This window comes from Odontesthes bonariensis, chromosome 21 (genome assembly GCF_027942865.1).
Source record: "Odontesthes bonariensis isolate fOdoBon6 chromosome 21, fOdoBon6.hap1, whole genome shotgun sequence".
Lineage (NCBI taxonomy): Eukaryota > Metazoa > Chordata > Actinopteri > Atheriniformes > Atherinopsidae > Odontesthes > Odontesthes bonariensis.
Window position 1 is genome coordinate 29,243,821 of NC_134526.1, and position 19,896 is coordinate 29,263,716.

The 19,896-nt window shown below is 41.4% G+C and overlaps 1 protein-coding gene across 1 annotated transcript; it reads left to right on the forward strand.

Moving 5' to 3' along the window:
• Positions 1-295: 295 nt before the first annotated feature.
• LOC142370717 (all-trans-retinol 13,14-reductase-like) lies at positions 296-19,612 on the forward strand. Its single transcript, XM_075453144.1, has 13 exons — positions 296-461; positions 6,589-6,771; positions 7,215-7,353; positions 7,617-7,719; positions 8,342-8,537; positions 8,627-8,824; positions 14,770-14,889; positions 14,987-15,125; positions 15,391-15,500; positions 15,693-15,859; positions 16,257-16,416; positions 18,878-19,049; positions 19,493-19,612. The coding sequence occupies exons 1-12, from the start codon at positions 296-298 to the stop codon at positions 19,027-19,029; spliced, it is 1,833 nt and encodes a 610-aa protein (XP_075309259.1). The 3' UTR covers positions 19,030-19,049; positions 19,493-19,612.
• The last annotated feature ends 284 nt before the right edge of the window (positions 19,613-19,896 follow it).

Sequence of the window (19,896 nt, forward strand, 5' to 3'; positions counted from 1 at the left end):
TTTACTCTACCCCTTCAATTCCTGTCCTCTGCAGTTCAGTGCTTTCATTGAGAGAAATTCCTATTAGATTACTCTCTCTTTTCTTTCATCCACTTTTCATCTTGTCATTCTCCTCTACTTTGATAGTTCTTCTTAACCTTTTTTTTTCCTCTTAAATTTCCCCATGTATCCTTTGTTTTCTTTCTTACTCTTTCATTTCCCAGAGGCAGCCTCTCCAAGGAATTACTGAAGGTCTATCTATCTATTCAGTGTTCTAGTTTATCTTATCAGTGTTGGACCAAAGTTCTCTTCAGCTATGTGGTGGTGGCTGCTTGCTGTTTTGGGCTGTGTGCTGGTGGCATGCTTTTCTACTTTTTTCCTAACCACCGGAAAACGCTATAAGTTGTTCAGTGAGAAGGGCCTGAGACCACCGGGACCCCTGGTCACCGACAAAAAACAGAGGGATGCCAGGCTGAAGAAAGGTAAAAAAAAAAAGCAAAGGGTCTTCTGTTATGTTTTTTCTTTTTCAAATTCCAACAAGTTTAAGAAATAAATGTAGAAAAACTGTTGTTTGGAATAACTAGTTGAAGAGTAATGGGTCCCTATAACACCACTATGTAGTGAAGTTATGACTAATCTAACGTAAGTGTCTCAGATCTAATTTAACTCATCGTATCTATTTTCTAATAATAGTAGCTAATAGGTATCCTTCATTGCTTGATGTCAGTGTCATCGTGGATAAGATCCCCCTAAGAATTAAGTTTGTGTAGCAGTTTTTTTTGCTTTTCAATCCTTAATGTGCTTATGAACAGGCCACAAAGTTAAATGTTCTAGTCTGTTTGACAACAGCGACTGCTCTCAATAAAGCAAGCCTCTGTACTTATGGTTTCAGTGAGTGAGACTGGGTTGAGTTACACGCAAGATTGATTTACATGTAAGAGATTTGAAACTAAATATATTTTACAATTACCACGAAATGCAGTTGTAAATTCACTGTAAATCTACAGAAACTCACAAAATACAGAGGCTTAAATCTCCTGTTTCTTTATGATTACCAGAAGATTACAGTAAAAATTGTTGTTGTATCAAATGCATGACTAGGTAAAAGGCTTCAAAACAAGCTGTAAATTCTGTGATCTCACTTCATTGCAGCAGTAAAGTTTTTGTTTTATTTACCCTCAACACATGGAAATAGAACAAACGTTTGTGTCAGCATTCAAAACAGGTAAATAATGACTGATAATGACTGTAGTAATAGGCCAGATAGATGACTGAGAATCTACATCAACATATTTTTACTATCTATCTACTCGTATCTATTATTTTAGCATTATCGACATTTAAAGACATTTAAACAACATTTAAACGACATTTAAAGACATTCAAAGAGAAATTTCCCTTCATATGGTCAGGAATGCCAACAATCAAGAAAAAAGCAGAGACTAGAGAATTCTAACTTTATATACTGTGCATTATAACTGCTTGGGATTTTACAAACAGAGACAGGGGAATAAACAATAAAAGACCATGAGCAAATGGACTGCTCCAGTATCTGCTTTCACTGCACTTATGCATCTGCTGGATCAATCGGAAAGAAGCACCATTTATATAAAGAGAATGTTGTAAAAGTTCTACGAGGATCTCAGATTTCCCCTGCTACTTTCTTTCCTTCCCCCACAGTTACAACAGCACAACTCTGCCTTGTGATTGTAAATGACTGCTCTAGATCCATCTTTGACAAAAATATCGACTAGATTTTGATCTTTCTTAGTGCTCATTGCTCCAGCAATACACAAACTGTTTGTTTTTCACAGTGAAAATTGTTCTTAAACACGCTTTTGTAAGTGCCTAACATCTGATAATTTTACTTAGAAAGGTAGGTATTTATGTTACTTTAAATTACTTGATTTAATTAGTTATGTACTAATTTTGATTTAGTTTAGGTACATCTGTATGGATGTGGAATGTACAATGAGTTATGATTTTTTTGTTTTATTAGTTGCCCCCCCCCTTAACATCACAAGCTTTCATTATGAAGAGTAATTACGGCTGGCAGAAAGGCCCTCCTGTATCTCTCCTGAAGAGGCTTTGCACTGATCACACATACATACATCACAAATACATGCAGTACTAGTATTAACACAATAGGGTTCCTCTTCTGCTATTCTCGATTTAAAGAAAATATAGCATTTCCCTCAATGCAATTTCTGTATTATGTGCTGTCTTTCCCCTAAAAATCAACACTGTTTATGTGTGAAAAAGGCTTTTATTTCAAATCTTGCCTTATTTTTCCTCACAAAGGGTCAGAGTTTGTATGGTGTCTGTATGGTCTGTATGGTGTGGCTACCTGATGCATTTAAATGTTCAGCCAGATAAAACCTCTGACTGTGTGGAAATTCTTTGTTTTAACAATTGTATCAGCTTTCGTCTTCACTGCTGCGGATTATATGCCTAATCATTTGTCTTAATATTCTGTTTTGTTCTTCCTTTTCAAAAGTATTTATCTCATTATGATTTTGTTTCCGTTCTTGTCAGAACTTGCGATGTTTCCCAACCTTAGCAGTCACATGCTTATTTTCCCAAGTAACTGGTCTTTTCAGTACAGCCTCATTCAGTTTTCCGGATTTGACTTCTGGCTACTTCCTTACAACACAGTTTAATTCATTTAGGGTTGTCTGACCTTTAGCTGAGAGAGAGCACAGAGAATACCACTTATTCTGCAAAGGTCAGCTGCAAACATTGATTCACTTGCTTCCATTGCAAATTCACTGAAGGAGAAATGTCCCCTCCTGAGGCAATCTCACCTCCCAAAGAGCTCATGAATTTGTTGATGCAAGAATTTTATAACTAATGATAATAATTTTATCACCCATGAACTTCGGACATTGCAAGTTGTTTTCTTTTAATGAAGTTCTGTAAAAGTTAATCTCTCCAAGTAACTGCACATCATCCATCCTTCTTTGTCTGAACGTTCATTAATGCATTTAAATATCTTAATGATCATCACACAATACACCTCTGAAACATCTCATCATAACACCTTGAGCAAACAGAAAACACCATGGAGAAACACTGCTACGGTCAAAAACCTGAAAGAGAAAGCTGAATGTAAGTGGAGGAAAACAAAGCTTCAGATTCACTATGAGCTGTACAAACAAAGCCTGCATAGTTATAACAATGAGCTGTCCAAGGCCAGACGGCTGCATTTATCTGAAATGATTATTAGGAATGTCAACAACTCTCGAACTCTGTTTTTAGTGAAAAAATCAAAACAATTAGACAAAACATTCACGCAAAACAGACAAACAAGAAAACTAATCTGTGTCTAAAACCTAGAAATAACTCTGACGTTATGTCATAATTTAATATTGTTGATTTAAAAATCTTAGAGGAAACAGTTTGGCATCTGAAATTAACAACTTGCACTCTGGACATAATACCATCCGACTTTTTAAAAACTGTTTTTACCTCAGTAGAAAGTGATCTACTACAAATAGTTAACAGCTCACTGGCATCAGGCATTTTTCCCAAGTCACTAAAGACAGCTGCCATTAAGCCACTCCTAAAGAAGAGAACTCTAGACGCCTCTATGATGAACAACTACAGACCTGTCTAACCTCTCTTTTATATCCAAGATTATGGAGAAAGTTGTATTTAACCAGCTCAACGACTTTCTGGGTGAAAGTGGAAGTCTTGATAACTTTCAATCAGGCTTCCGACGTCATCACAGCACTGAAACAGCTCTGGTCAAAGTATTAAACGACATCAGGTTGAATACTGATTCTGGTAATGTTTCAGTCCTGGTTCTGTTGGACCTCAGCGCTGCGTTTGATACTGTAGATCACAGAATCCTGTTGCACAGGCTGGAAAACTGGGTTGGACGTTCTATGTCTCTGTCACCGGACGACTGCAGCCCAGCAGACGTACTGTGTCAGTGTCTGGAGGAAGTAAACACCTGGATGAGAGAGAATTTTCTACAGTTAAATGAAGACAAAACTAAGATTATTCTGTTTGGGAGCAAAGAGAAGAGGGTCAGCGTTGGTAAATATCTTGAGACTCGGGACCTTACAATCACTGACCAAGTTGGTAACCTCGGAGTGTTGATAGACTCAGATCTGACTTTCAGCAGCCACATCAAAGCTGTCACCAAGGCAGCTTTTTACCATCTCAGAAACATCAACAGAATTAAAGGTTTCCTCTCCCAAAAGAACCAGGAGAAACTCATCCATGCATTCATTTACAGTAGACTCGATTTCTGTAATGGTCTTTTAACTGGACTTCCCAAAAAGAGCATTAAACATCTGCAGCTTATCCAGAACGCTGCTGCTAGAGTTTTAACCCGGACTAAGAGATCTGAACACATCACAGCAGATTTAAAATCTTTACACTGGCTTCCAGTCAGTCACAGAATAGATTTTAAAAGCCTGCTGATGGTTTACAAATCCCAGAACGGTTTAGGCCCAAAATACATCTGTGATATGCTCAGAGAATATAAACCCAGCAGAGCTCTTAGATCCAAGGACTCAGGTCAGCTGGTCCAGTCCAGAGTCCAGACTAAACATGGAGAAGCAGCATTTAGCTGTTATGCTGCAAACAAGTGGAACAAACTGCCAGTGGAGATTAAACTTTCACCAAATGTAGACATTTTTAAATCCAGGTTAAAAGCATTTCTTTTCTCATGTGTCTATGTATCTGGACTGTTGCTTGTTTTTAAATTCATTTTAATTATTTTATTTGTTTCTCTTTATATTCTTTTATGTATTTTTAATGCTTCTTCCACTCCCTGCTGCAATGCTTTTATTTTATGTAAAGCACTTTGAATTGTTTTGTACATGAAATGTGCTATACAAATAAACTTGACTTTGACTTTTGACTTTAACACACAGTCAAATTCCATTCCATTGATTTATATTTTTTGCTTTTCTGATGATGTTGCATTTGTCTTGAGTGGTTAGTAAATGAATGTGCATTTATCCAAAATCTGTCTGTTGAGTGTTTTCTTTTCAGACATTTCAGACATGGTAACAGATAAACAGGCTTTTGTTAACTGAAGTCCTTGTTAATGCCACATGACACTAATAATATACAGTATATAAATATACATATATATATATATATATATATATATATATATATATATATATATATATATATATATATTTAAGAAAGAAATTAAAGTTCAACTAGAGATATTTTACAATTTGTTTGTCTGCAGGCAAGTTATGTTTAGTTATAATACCAGTATGCACACAACCAACTGAACCTGATGACAGTGGATCTGGGGTCCGTTTCAAAAAGCAGGTTCAACAAACTCTGAGTCTATTCCTGAACTCTGAGTTGATCTACTCTGAGATAGAAAACTCTGAGTTTTCGGTTCCAGAAACGTTGATTTGAGTGAGTTTAGTCAACTCTGAGTAGTTTCACCTTGAGTTTAGCATGTGCACCACAACTTTAAAAAGCCAGCATCAATGGAGCCCTGACGGGGAAGGGGTAGTCCTTTGCAATCACAATAATGTTACAGGGGAAAACTGCTTGAATGGTGGCCCATTCATTTATTTAATTTAGGTGCAATCCCGCAGGGGGAGGAGCGCACTTGGCAGCAGTTTTCAAACAGGTGAGACCTCGGCATGGAGGTACTTCATTTTGATCATGTTTTACACTGTAAAGTAAATATTAAGTGGCTATTTCACTGTGCAGTTGTTTTATCCCCAACATAATGCTGTTTTCGCACACATAAATGTCTTCTCATCGATATCATGTTCTGTTAAATAATTAAGCCTATTTAAACTAACACAGACTTCTACTCAACCAAGAGAAAGAAGGCAGATGCCCGTAAAACGGTGGTGGTCCAGCACCGCCACCTCTAATGGAGGCAGAGGAGCTGGCCCTAAACCAGAATATTGGAAGGCTAGTGGCTGAGGGAATCCCTGGAGGGAGTCCACCCCCAAGACACAAGTGCCTTTATAAAAGATAATAGGCCTATATATTTTTTTTAAGCCTATTCATACAAATATATATTTGTCTTTAATGTCTTTTTTTTTTTTTTTGTCCCAAAAAAATTCTGATGGTTATTATCAAAAAAATAATTGACAGGAAATGCTAAAACATCTATGGTCTGATAACCATCTCCTGGTGAATATTTAATTCTCTGCGGAATAATGCTGCACCTCCATCCACGGGATCGTTGTCAAAAGGACATGCCATGTTCGTGAAAAAAGTCGCCTCCTACTGTGCCTAATGGACTTCTAGAAGTACAAGAACTAGGCTACGCCAAAACTCGCCCTGCTGACTGAATGAATGAGAGACCGAGAGAAAATCGAGGTTCAATGAGTAAAACCTGGTCCCAACCAGGTTAGGTTCATAGAGTCTGTTACTACGGTAACTGACCGAGAGCTTAAGTTACCTCTCTTTCTGAAACAGGCTGGACTTGACCCTCTTTTTCTGGTTTGAGTTACCTCGCTTTGTGAAACGGAAAACTCAGAGTTTCCCTCATTTCAGAGTTTTCACTAAACCTGCTTTGTGAAATGGACCTCTGGTCTTTCACAGCTGTCATTAAAAATCTGCATGTCTTTGTTCAAGATTCTAATTTGAAAAGACATTTCCTTGCAGGGTTTCGTGAGGACCAAGTTCCCCCTGCTCTGGATGCGGTGGTGATTGGCAGCGGCATTGGAGGTTTGGCAGCAGCAGCACTTTTGTCCAAAGCGGGCAAGAGGGTTTTAGTCCTGGAACAACATGATCAGGCTGGGGGCTGTACACACACCTTCCAGAATAAGGGATTTGAGTTTGATGTGGGTAAGTTGCTGCAGTAAACACACACCACCATATAAACATTAAAAAATGTAGTAGTTCCCTGCAGCTTGAATGTAGTTTACCTTTGATATAAACTGTAGAAAAATATTAAGGCTAAACTATCAGCTATTTTATTCTTCATATTAATCAAACATCCACTGGCTTTGAGTTAAAAAGAAGATCAGTGCATCCAAATACAGTTTACTGATTGGTATAACTGACAATGCAGTTATTCTATTCAATTTGCCTTCACTATTTCACCCCAGTCCTCACACAAAAAAGAGAAGACTTGGCTCGATAACATAACACAAGTTACATAATTGACATCATTTGAAGTTTTCTCAACTGCATAGCATTAAGTTGGTTGATGGTAAAGTACAATGATTTTTAATCAGCTTGGAAGAAGAGAAAATAAATAGAATCATATCTCCTTCTACCACTATCAGGTATCCATTACCTGGGCCAGCTTCATGAGAACAGCATGTTAAAAGTTGCTCTGGATCAGATCACAGAGGGACAGCTGCAGTTCACAAAGCTAGAACAGCACTATGATACAGTGTTACTGGGTCAGCCCGACCAACGCAGGTAGGCCTCATTACTTGGATTGCTATGTTAGATTTTTTTTCTATCTTGTTTTTCTAGGCAAATTTCCCCTTAAAGAGCAAGGTTTTTTTTTTAAATGACTAAAGCCTTGTAACCTCATTAGTGTGTCACTCATGCTCTCAAAGGTCCTTACTTTTTCAGATATTGCTCAATCACATTTGTGGGTATCTGCAAGGGTAACAAGTGTAAAAATATTTTCCACCAAAACCACCTCATCTTATCTCTCTTACTTCTCTCATTCTCAGAGAATACCATATCCATGCAGGAAAGACTGAGATGGCAGCTTGTCTGAAGAAGCAGTTCCCAGAGGAGGAGGAGGCCATTGATGAATTCATGAGATTGATGAAGGTAGGGAAGGAGTGAGGTGATAAACATGACAGTGTAAATGACAATTATGGGATGAACAGATATTAGAGGTCTGGAAGAATATAATGAATTAACAAAGTGGCTATTGTTCAAAAGTAAACTAAAACGTAAGAACAACAGCTTAATGAACACATAGAGTGCCACAAAATCCAAAACTCACTTGATTGTTTCCTGTCATTAGTGATCAGCGTTTGGAAATTCAGTGTTGGTTTTCATTGTTATGCTGATGACATTAAACTTTACATAACTTGTTTCTGATTGTCCTAGCCCCTTTTCCTGACTTATTTCACAGTAAAATTTCATATTTTCTGTGCTTTTAGATCAATTTGCATCCATTTTGAATAGCTTACAGCAGGGCAGTTGTTAACTACCTCCCATCCTACCAATTTCAGCGCCATAGTTGCTACAGCAACACACTTGAAACAAGCAGCTTAACAGTAGTACATGTAATAGTATATTTTTTTTGTTCGTTTTTATCATTGATAGTGAAGCATAAAAGGGAGAGCAGAATTGACACTTTGTTTACACTGAAAACAATGGAGGTGGTGGTCATAGTTAGTTTAAGATGATTTGGATAAATAAATCTGATTGTGTCCTCTTGCAGCTCTCCTCTCGGAGGACCCCGCTTATCGCTGTTTTGAAGATTATACCATACTGGCTGGTAAACTTCCTAATTCGAACTGGCCTATTAGATCGCATATCTTGTGTGTTTCGTCTAGCAAGAACCAACCATTCAGAAATGATCTCCCGCCTCACAAAGAACAAAGATTTGCAGGCACTGACTGCCTACCTGTTCTACGGTATTGGTCACTCACAATTGCATATGTCGTACATATCACATGTGTACTGCACACAGCCCTCACTATTATCTGTCATCTTTTTTTTGTAGGTGCACCTCCTAAAGATTCCAGCTTTCTCATCAACGCGCTTCTTCTTCACCACTACAAACGTGGTGCATACTACCCTGTAGGGGGCGCCAGTGAATTTGCCTTTCACATCATCCCAGTCATTCAGCAGGCAGGTGGTGAAGTGTTGGTTAGGGCACCTGTGAAGAGCGTCCTGGTCAACAACCAGGGGAGGGCTTGTGGTGAGTAAGGGAGGGGGAGACAAAGAGCCAGATTGACTAATCCCAGCAAAACAGTGTAGGCAGCAATCCAGAAAGAAATGCACAAACGAGTTGCCAGTTCTGCTGAACTATAAACACAGATGCAGCAAGCTCATTTCAGTAATTCATTGTACCAAGATCTGTTGATAATCAGGAGCAAATAAGTTGGTCTCTTGTACAACCATATAGACATAATAAGCATGACAGTGTACCTGATTAGTATTTTGGGCTTCTGTTTTTACATTTGTATTGTAAAACTTCAATCTACAGCCCAATGACATTCAAATAATTAGCTTATTATTAAGTCTTAAGAGACTAATGTGGTGTAAAAATAAGAATATGGAAAACATGTAGAACTTAAGTAATAGTCAGCTATCTCTTCATAGACATACGCCATCTCCAGGAGTCCCCCAAGAAGTCCAAAATTAGGAACCAAATGCAAACACATGAGAGGAAAGAACGTGAGGAGATGAAATTAAACTCTTTATGGCCTACTCTTTGGTGACTGTTGGAAAGTCACCAAAGATGGCTGCCCAGGCAAACTTTGAAAATAAAGGTCATAAATAATCCAGGGAACATAGAGATTGATTTAACTGAATTATAATGTGCACAATTGAAATGCAATGTATCTATTTTACAACTGAACTTTTTACTTTCCTTGTAAAGTATCTTAAAATTATCTCAGTTTTGACAAAAATAAAGTTTACTAAATTTAAGTACAATAGGAGAAAGACTACTGGAACACAGGCATGGAGAGTAGACAGACTGACCAGGAACAAAAGGAGAGACAAGATTACAAACACAGAGACGATTAATAAGAGAACAAAATACAGGTGAAAAATGATGAAGCAAATCACGCAATTTAAAGAGGGGAAGTAAAAGTACAATAGAAAACAAAGGTTTTACCAAAATAAAATAGCTAACAGACACAGAAGGAAAAAGACAAGGCAGTTTAATATCTGAAGAGTGAAATCCGAGCTACAGAAGCCACATCAATTAGGTAAAAGTGGAGAACAGATAATAAAGGGCTGCCAGAACTTTTGAAACATTTGTGTGACTTTCATTCTCATTATCTGATTTTGTCTTGTTTTATTTCCTTTTGCGTGCCCCAATGAGTCTGGGAGCTATGTTGTCTGGGGATTTAAGCCCCTGGTAGGGTCACCCATGGCAAACAGATCCTAGATGAGGGACCAGACAAAGAACAGCTCACAAAACCCCTATGATGAGTAATATTTTTGGATACCGTGTTCCCTTGCCCGGACGCGGGTCACCGGGGCCCCCCCCTGGAGCCAGGCCCAGGGGTGGGGCCCGCCGGCGAGCGCCTGGTGGCCGGGTCTGTGCCCGTGGGGCTCGGTCGGGCACAGCCCGAAGAAACGGCACGGGTCCCCCTTCCTACGGGCTCACCACCCGTGGGAGGGGCCATGGGGGTCGGGTGCAGTGTGAGCTGGGCGGCAGCCGAAGGCGGGGACCTTGGCGGTCTGATCCTCGGCTACTGAAGTTGGCTCTTGGGACGTGGAACATCACCTCTCTGCTGGGGAAGGAGCCTGAGCTGGTGCGCGAGGCTGAGCTAGATATAGTCGGACTCACCTCGACACATGGCTTGGGCTCCGGAACCAGCCTCCTCGAGAGGGGGTGGACTCTCTTCCACTCTGGAGTTGCCCGCGGTGAGAGGCGTAGAGAAGGTGTGGGCATACTTATTGCCCCCCGGCTGTGCGCCTGTACATTGGGGTTCACCCCGGTAGACGAGAGGGTAGCCTCCCTCCGCCTTAGGGTGGGGGGACGGGTCCTGACTGTTGTTTGTGCTTATGCACCGAACGGCAGTTCAGAGTACCCACCCTTTTTGGAGTCCCTGGAGGAGGCACTGGAGAGTGCTCCTCCGGGAGACTCCCTCGTCCTGCTGGGAGACTTCAATGCTCACGTGGGCAATGACAGTGAGACCTGGAGGGGCGTGATTGGGAGGAACGGCCCCCCCGATCTGAATCAGAGTGGTGTTTTGTTGTTGGACTTCTGTGCTCGTCACGGACTGTCCATAACGAACACCATGTTCAGGCATAAGGGTGTCCATATGTGCACTTGGCACCAGGACACCCTAGGCCGCAGCTCGATGATCGACTTTGTGGTTGTATCGTCGGACTTGCGGCCGTATGTCCTGGACACTCGGGTGAAGAGAGGGGCGGAGCTGTCAACTGATCACCACCTGGTGGTGAGTTGGCTCCGCTGGTGGGGGAGGAAGCCGGTCAGACCTGGCAGGCCCAAATGTATTGTGAGGGTCTGTTGGGAACGGCTGGCGGAATCCCCTGTAAGGAGAAGTTTCAACTCCCACCTCCGGCAGAGCTTCAACCATGTCCCGAGGGAGGTGGGGGACATTGAGCCCGAATGGGCCATGTTCCGTGCCTCCATTGTTGAGGCGGCCGACCGGAGCTGTGGCCGTAAGGTGGTCGGTGCCTGTCGTGGCGGCAATCCCCGAACCCGCTGGTGGACACCAGTGGTGAGGGAAGCCGTCAAGCTGAAGAAGGAGTCCTATCGGGCCTTTTTGGCTAGTGGGACTCTGGAAGCAGCTGATGGGTACCGACAGGCCAAGCGGAACGCAGCCTCGGCGGTTGCTGAGGCAAAAACTCGGGCTTGGGAGGAGTTCGGGGAGGCCATGGAGAACGACTTCCGGACGGCCTCGAGGAGATTCTGGTCCGCCATCCGGCGGCTCAGGGGGGGGAAGCGGTGCACCGTCAACACCGTGTATGGTGAGGGCGGGGCTCTGCTGACTTCTACTAGGGACGTCGTGAGTCGGTGGGGGGAATACTTCGAGGGCCTCCTCAATCCTACCGACACGCCTTCCGATGAGGAAGCAGAGTTGAGGAGCTCGGACGTGGGACCTCCCATCTCTGGGGCTGAGGTCGCCGAGGTGGTCAAAAAACTCCTCGGTGGCAAGGCCCCGGGGGTGGATGAGGTCCGTCCTGAGTTCCTCAAGGCTCTGGATGTTGTGGGGCTGTCTTGGTTGACACGCCTCTGCAGCATCGCGTGGACATCGGGGGCAGTGCCTCTGGACTGGCAGATTGGGGTGGTGGTCCCCCTCTTTAAAAAGGGGGACCAGAGGGTGTGTTCCAACTATAGGGGGATCACACTCCTCAGCCTCCCTGGTAAGGTCTATTCGGGGGTACTGGAGAGGAGGATCCGACGGATAGTCGAATCTCGGATTCAGGAGGTGCAGTGTGGTTTTCGTCCTGGCCGTGGAACAGTGGACCAGCTCTATACCCTCCGCAGGATCCTGGAGGGTGCATGGGAGTTCGCCCAACCGGTCTACATGTGTTTTGTGGACTTGGAGAAGGCGTTCGACCGTGTCCCTCGGGGACTCTTGTGGGGGGTGCTCCGGGAGCATGGAGTGCCGGACTCCTTGATACAGGCTGTTCGGTCCCTGTATGACCGGTGTCAGAGTTTGGTCCGCATTGCCGGCAGTAAGTCGGACATGTTTCCTGTGAGGGTTGGACTCCGTCAGGGCTGCCCTTTGTCACCGATTCTGTTCATAATTTTTATGGACAGTGTAGGAGCCATACATTGATTTTGAGTTGTTTTATTTTGTATTATTCTATTTTTTGTTTGCACATGCATGACGTCAGCAGGAGGCTGTCGCCGGTGTCTGTGGGTGGCACTTTGGGTGTGTTTTTCCTTTAAATGAGCTTGGATCATGGCGGCTGGGTGAGCTTGGGGAAAAACTTTTTGTTGAACGTAACCGTAACCGTAAACGTAAGCATAATATTAACTGCACTGTCAGAGGCATCCTTGCACAGCTCGTGAAATGCATCAAAAGGAAGTAAGTGTCTGTCTTTTATGTACAAGCTCGTGAGATGGAGCAATAAATAACACCATCGTGTGCAATAGTTCTGCGTGACGCGTCTTCAGTAGTAAAACCCCATGTCTTAGGGCGGCGTTTGTATTGGTTTTTAAGTTTATACGCCGCAATAGACAGAATTTCTAGGCGCAGCCAGGGCGTTGAGGGGGTCCGGTTTGGCGACCTCAGAATCGGGTCTCTGCTTTTTGGTTCTGTTGGCGTCGTCAGGCCGTGACCTTCAGCTCTCACTGGAGCGGTTCGCAGCCGAGTGTGAAGCGGCTGGGATGAGAATCAGCACCTCCAAATCCGAGACCATGGTCCTCGGCCGGAAAAGGGTGGAATGCCCTCTCCGGGTCGGGAATGAGATCCTTCCCCAAGTGGAGGAGTTCAAGTATCTCGGGGTCTTGTTCACGAGTGAGGGACGAATGGAGCAGGAGATTGACAGACGGATCGGTGCGGCGTCTGCAGTGATGCGGGCTCTGCACCGGCCCGTCGTGGTGAAGAAGGAGCTGAGCCAGAAGGCGAAGCTCTCGATTTACCGGTCAATCTATGTTCCTATCCTCATCTATGGTCACGAGCTGTGGGTAGTGACCGAAAGAACGAGATCGCGAATACAAGCGGCCGAAATGAGTTTCCTCCACAGGGTGTCTGGGCTCTCCCTTAGAGATAGGGTGAGAAGCTCGGTCATCCGGGAGGGGCTCGGAGTAGAACCGCTGCTCCTCCGCATCGAGAGGAGTCAGATGAGGTGGCTCGGGCATCTAGTGAGAATGCCTCCTGGACGCCTCCCCGGTGAGGTGTTCCGGGCCCGTCCCACTGGGAGGAGGCCCCGGGGAAGACCCAGGACACGTTGGAGAGACTATGTCTCTCGGCTGGCCTGGGAACGCCTCGGGGTCCCCCCAGAAGAGCTGGAGGAAGTGGCCGGGGACAGGGACGTCTGGGTCTCTTTGCTCAAGCTGCTGCCCCCGCGACCCGATCCCCGGACCAGCGGAAGATGATGGATGGATGGATGGATGATGGATGGATTTATTTCCTTTAGTGAAACACTTTCTTTCAGCATTAAGAAAAGTCAGAAAGGTTTCCATTATTCTTATATAGAACAAATTACACCATATCATTAAATTCAAATTCAATAATACTTTATTATTATTCATTAACTTTATAATTCCTGAAGGGAAATTGTATTGCTGCAGTATTGGTTATCATTAAAGATATGGCCCCAGTGGGTTGGAGTGTTGTTTTTGTAGCTTGGCAACAATTTAGCTGATCAGTGCATATGCAGCATCAGCAGGTAACACAGATGGATTCTCTCAATAGACATCATGGACAGGAACTCAAAGCCAACAGTTCAACATCTAGGTTGCAGAGATGCTCCTTCTCAGTGACATGTCCAAGATTACTCCATTTGTTGTGAACGAACTCTGTAATCCTCCTTACAATCCTCCTTCACTGTTACCTCACTGTCTGCAGTCTCTGCCCATATAGTCTTAGAGCTGAGTAGGTAAGGAGTTCTTCCTGCAGCCACGTCAATTCAAAAAGTAAATTGCCTCCCTGATTTTCCTGTCATGACCTCATAAGGGGTCCAAGCTTGTCCATTTTATCTGCCAGTGATTTCACACTGTGATCAAGCGAAGTAATGGTATAACCTTTGTCCAGGTTTTTCTCCATTTTGTTCCTGCTCCGATCATAGACATCTCCTCTTTAATTCATCATGATTTTAGGTCTCATTCTATGCATAACTTGGACTTTGGAAAGCTCAGTTAGCTGTTCCAACTGAGCTGTCATGAGCTTTAACACCTAACATACTAACTGACACCTGTGGAGTCTGAGATGTAGCTCTTCACCCAATGGCAGCTGGGATAGGCTTAGACCTACTTAGTTTTTCAAATTTTTTGTACTTTGGCTTAATATTTGTGAAATAGATAATTGCATTGTGTAATATACCTAATATACACTGTTTTTTTTATCTTATAACTACTGTTATCAATTTCTATTAGAATTGAAAGAGGGTGTACTTACTCTTTCAAATGTTCAACTGCTGGTTCATACAAAGTAATGGTAAATATTTCCTTTAAAATAACACCGTATGTATTATACATGTATTTAGGTGTGACAGTTCTTAAAGGACAAAACGAGATTGAGATCCATGCGCCTGTTGTCATTTCCAATGCTGGTATCTTCAACACCTTCCAGAAATTTCTACCTCAGCACATACAGGACAAACCAGGTAACATTGACTCAATTGACTACACATTTCAGATTTTCCATCATTATATACTGTATATCCTGCAGTGTCTATGTGCCATTTATGTGTGTGTATGTAGAGATCCAGTCACTTTTGGGAATGGTCCGTCACGGTATGGGTTCCTTTCTGGTATTTGTTGGCCTCGATGGAACCAAAGAGGAGCTGGACATTGTTTCCACCAACTTTTGGATGTATAAAGACAATGACTTGGATTCTCTGTAAGTTTTCTTCGTCTTCCTTATTAAGTTCTTTCTCTATTGCTCTCTAATTTCATTTGCCATGTATTGTTGTGTTTTGATATATTTTGATGAGAAATATTTTTGGGGGGTATATTATATCAGGTCACATATGCCCAACATCGGTGATGGTGTTACAAAAATGTTCTACGGTTTAAAACACAATACATGTTTACTCAATGCAACCCACCTCCATTTAACTAATGTATTGTGTCTATGTTTGTGTACACATTGCTGTGTGTGAAAGTATGGAGCGATACTCTTCTCTGAGCAGAGAGCAGGTATTGGGAAATATTCCCATGATGTTCATCACCTTTCCCTCTGCTAAAGACCCCACAGCCAGCATCAGACATCCAGGTAATACTTTAATCTGGGTGCAGAATTTTACTTGTTGGGCGCTTGACTCTCAAGTCTGATGTCTTTGTGTGTGTTTTTTCCATACTTGATCACTGACTTTGCCTCCCTAAGCCAACATGTTCCACATTTATTCAAAATCATTTCCCACATTCCTGTCACTCCTTCTTTGTTTTACTTATTATCTCTCTGTAGGGAAGTCTTGTATGACATTGCTAACCATGGCTCGCTATGAGTGGTTTGAGGAATGGGAGGGCAAAAAACTTGGCAAGAGGGGCCAGGACTACCTGGATCTGAAAAACAGCATGGCCCAAGAACTTCTGGACTGGGCGTTAACTGTTTTCCCTCTACTGCGGGACAAGGTGTGCGTTTAGATTGGCATCCTTGTGTCATGCATTTGTCCTGTCCAGAGTTCAACAGTGTAAAAAATATTGTTTGCATGGTGGTAATGTCCACAACTCTACCAGCTATGGTAGATATGGTTGCTCTGTATCTGTCAATTTTGTTAATCTGAACATGCTGATTGTATGTTTGTGTGGTGTTTAAGTTTGTACTGCTGCCCACATTAGCTTGAAAACGTAATCAAATGCACCTTTAATTGCTAATATTATTAAAATGATCACCTTGACTTATCTTGTTCTTGGCACTTTTTTATGACCATCTTCTGCAAATATTTTTTATTTTAATTTAATTAATTATCTGTATCAACTGTTGATATCATCTTGTCTAGAAATATATTTTGTGTATTTGTTCGTTCAGGTAGTAATGGTGGATGCTGCAACCCCTCTGACTAACGTCCATTATTTGGGTGCTCCAAGAGGTGAAATGTACGGCGCTGAACATAACTTGGCGCGTTTCAACCCTGAAACAGTTGCTAAGACGCGACCTCAGACACCTATCAACGGGCTCTATTTAACAGGTGACATAACAAACATTGCTACAGACTTTGAAATAAGAGACTGCCAGGAGTAAAGATATTTTATACTGGAGTTCATGGTCACATTGGCGTTAAAATTGAAGTTTGTTAAAGTTAGGTAGCTTGTTAAACGGGGTATCCTAGAGGCAATCTTTTTTTTCCTGTGATGGTGACTATTGGTGCATTCCATTTGAACTGGGAGGTTCTAAATTTCAATTCAAAATAATTCAGTTTTATTTGTATAGAGCCAAATCACAAAAATATATATATATATCTCATAGACTTTAAAGATACAGTCCATTTCAAGACAACATTATTCAATTAATTATTATCCAATAAAGGGTTAGGGTTAATCAAATTAAATCATATTAATAAAAACCCAAACTAGTCAATTTCATATGATGCAAATTAAGAAAAGAAAAATAAAGTTGCCACGTTAAGGAAACCAACACATCAAATATAAACTTTCTTTCTGTTTAGTTAGTTTCTTGTCCTGAGCATGACAGAGGAAGGAGAAAAAAAACGTTTAAAGAAGAAGAAACCTCCAGCAGAATCAGACTCGGGAGGGGCGGCCATCTGCCTTGGCTGGTTGTGGGTTGAGAGGACAAGAAGTCAACAAGTAGCATGAGACAGAGCTAATGATATTTGTTGAGAAAGAGAAACAGGAGTCAAATACAAAAATAAGGTAATATGTACATGGACAATAAAGAGAGCAGAATGAGGACAGGTGCACAGTGCATCATGGGAGGACTCCAAGCAGTCAAGGCCTGTAGCAGCATAACTAAGGGATGGTTCAGGGTCCCTTATCAAACAGCAAAGTTTTCAGTCTAATCTTAAACTAGAGAATGTGTTTGCTTCCTGAACCCACATTGGGAACTGGTTCCACAAGAATAGAGATCAGATGTAGGTATAATATTAGCTTACAGTCTTGGATCAAGAGTAGGTTTTTATTTAAAGGTTTAATTACAGTAACTTTAAAATTCTAGACTGATCAAAGCCTATATAAAGTGTTTGTTAACTAATGGAAAAACCTGAAAACAGTCTTACACACTCTGTTGATTTAGACGAAGCGATTGTTGTTAGCTCAGTGAGTTGAACAGAAACAATATAAACACAAATCAGGTTCTACAGATGCTTCTAAAGCTGCTGTACTTGATGATACATTGATGACAATAGTGGGAAGGATTCCGCTGATCGTTCTCATTTAGAAACTTTTTTTTTTTAATTGAAGAAGCTCATGAGAGTTAAAGGAATGGCTAAACAGAACTTTGATTCTTAGTCAGCTTGGCCACAGTGCTGACAATAATGGTGGATGATACACAACAACAAACAGAAGTGTTTTTTATAATTTCCCCTTTGGGTGAAAAAAACTGATAGTCGGACAGTTAAAAGAGCTAAAACTAATGTAATCTGAGTCTGATTAGTTAACCTGATTTGAAAATAGCTGCTATTCCTACTTGGAATGTGGTTCGAGGAATGTGTAAACCTGAATAGTCAGAGGGAGTTGATTCATTAACACTAACATAATCGTCCTGCTGTTGCCAGGTCTCTGTAATGCAAAATAAATCAATATGATGATCATCAATCATGTCATTTACTGACCGAGACTTGGAAAGGAGAAATCGAATACTCATCAAACCACACTTTATGGTTTTATTTTTTTTGTTTAATACCATTTTTTGTCTTAATTTTTGTTGTATTGGTTATTTCCTCCTCATGTGTTTATTTGTTGATTACATTTGGACAGTCAGGGAGCATGCAGAGTCATGGTGTTTTGGGAGGTTGGCACCAGGTGGTAAAATGCAGACAAGCTTTTAAGACTGCAACTCTGCGTCCTCCTCTCAATCCTAGATTGTCATGGTTTGGAATGAATAATCAATCTTGCCATATTTCTAGAAATGAGAACTGCTCCTTCCAAGGTCATCCCTTGTATAATTACTGTCTAAGTATTTACTTTACTTTAATCTACTAAGTCATTTTTTGCACCTCTTCCATTCTTGAGGCCACTTTCCTCAAATGCAATTTTGTTTTGGGAATGTTGAACTCAACTCCAAATATCCAAACATACCTCTGTGTTCATTAAATCACAGCTGTTTTCATTAAATTAGCTTTAAACTGTTTAAATTGTTTGATGATTTATCACTCTGTTTTTCAATATACATCCATTTTCACAATAATTTTAACATTTTATCTTTAAGACAGACACCCTAACTGCTCCTAAGTAACCTTAGGAAAAACAGGCAAAACTTGATTAGATTTCTATACACCAGTGTAAGAAATCTACCCTCTAAATTTAGGTTTTTCCTAATCACCTGCCTCAATTTTTAGTAAATTGGTTTTTCATTTACATGAGATTTGTAGATTGTCCACTAGAAAGAAAAACAAATGTAAGCCACTCAAGTTAAACAAGTGTTGTTTTCCTCTGACTGCCTTTTGGCTAACTTGAATATTTTTGTTTGTGCAGGTCAGGACGTATTCTGCAACGGCATGGCTGGGGCTCTGCATGGCGGACTACTCTGTGCCTCTGCTGTCCTCAATCAGATCCTCTACATTGATCTTCTAGCCCTGAAAACCCGCCTCAAACACAAACAGAATAATTCTAAGAAGACCTTGTAGCAACAGGACTGTGGTGGACGGTAACCATATGTAAATGTTTCCGTAGTTTGTCATATACAGAGAATCTTCAAACTATTATACCAAGAGTGCATGGAGAGTTCAGAGAATGTCCTGGTGTCTTATATCTTGTGAAACTGTAATCTGACCCCAGCAAAGAAAAGAATCAACCATTATGTTGGGAAGGTGTCGCTTATACTGGGAAGGCTTTAAAAAAAAAAAAAAACTCTCCACATTGAAGGCAGAGCACTGAAGCTACTTTCCTAGACCAGCCAAACTGATTGCAAATCACCAGAATTCACCATATGACACTCTAACCCTGTTGCCAACTGGCTAAGATAATAATTTGTCATTCAAATGCCACAAAGTCATCAGTTAATAATTCCATAGCATTCCAGCATCAGCACAACATTAAGCTATTCATCTTGAAATTCTGTTTTTAATGCTGTCTTTTGTGCTTTTTTAGATGTCCCGAGAGCAAATGAATGTGTTAGGAGAGAGGAGATGGAGCGCAGTGAGGACATTGAAACGTTCTTCACAATTAGTCCAAGATTCATTCAGCTCCTCAGCTGTTGGCTCCCACATTTCTGAGAAGTTTTTTCAATAAAACTATTTAACCATTCCCTTGGTCACTGCGTTGCATTCGGCTCCACTTTCTGTCCATCACTTGTACTTAAATAGCATTGCTACACAATAATTGACACAAATTTTCATATACATTTTTCATTTTTTCTTTATGTTAAAAGACAAGGACATTGTTAAGAATTTCATTACCTTGATAATATTCTTGCATACGAAAATTAAATTTACTGTGTGTAGGGAAACCATGTTCTGAGTCTTTGGATGGTTTTGTTACGTTTAAAAGTACTT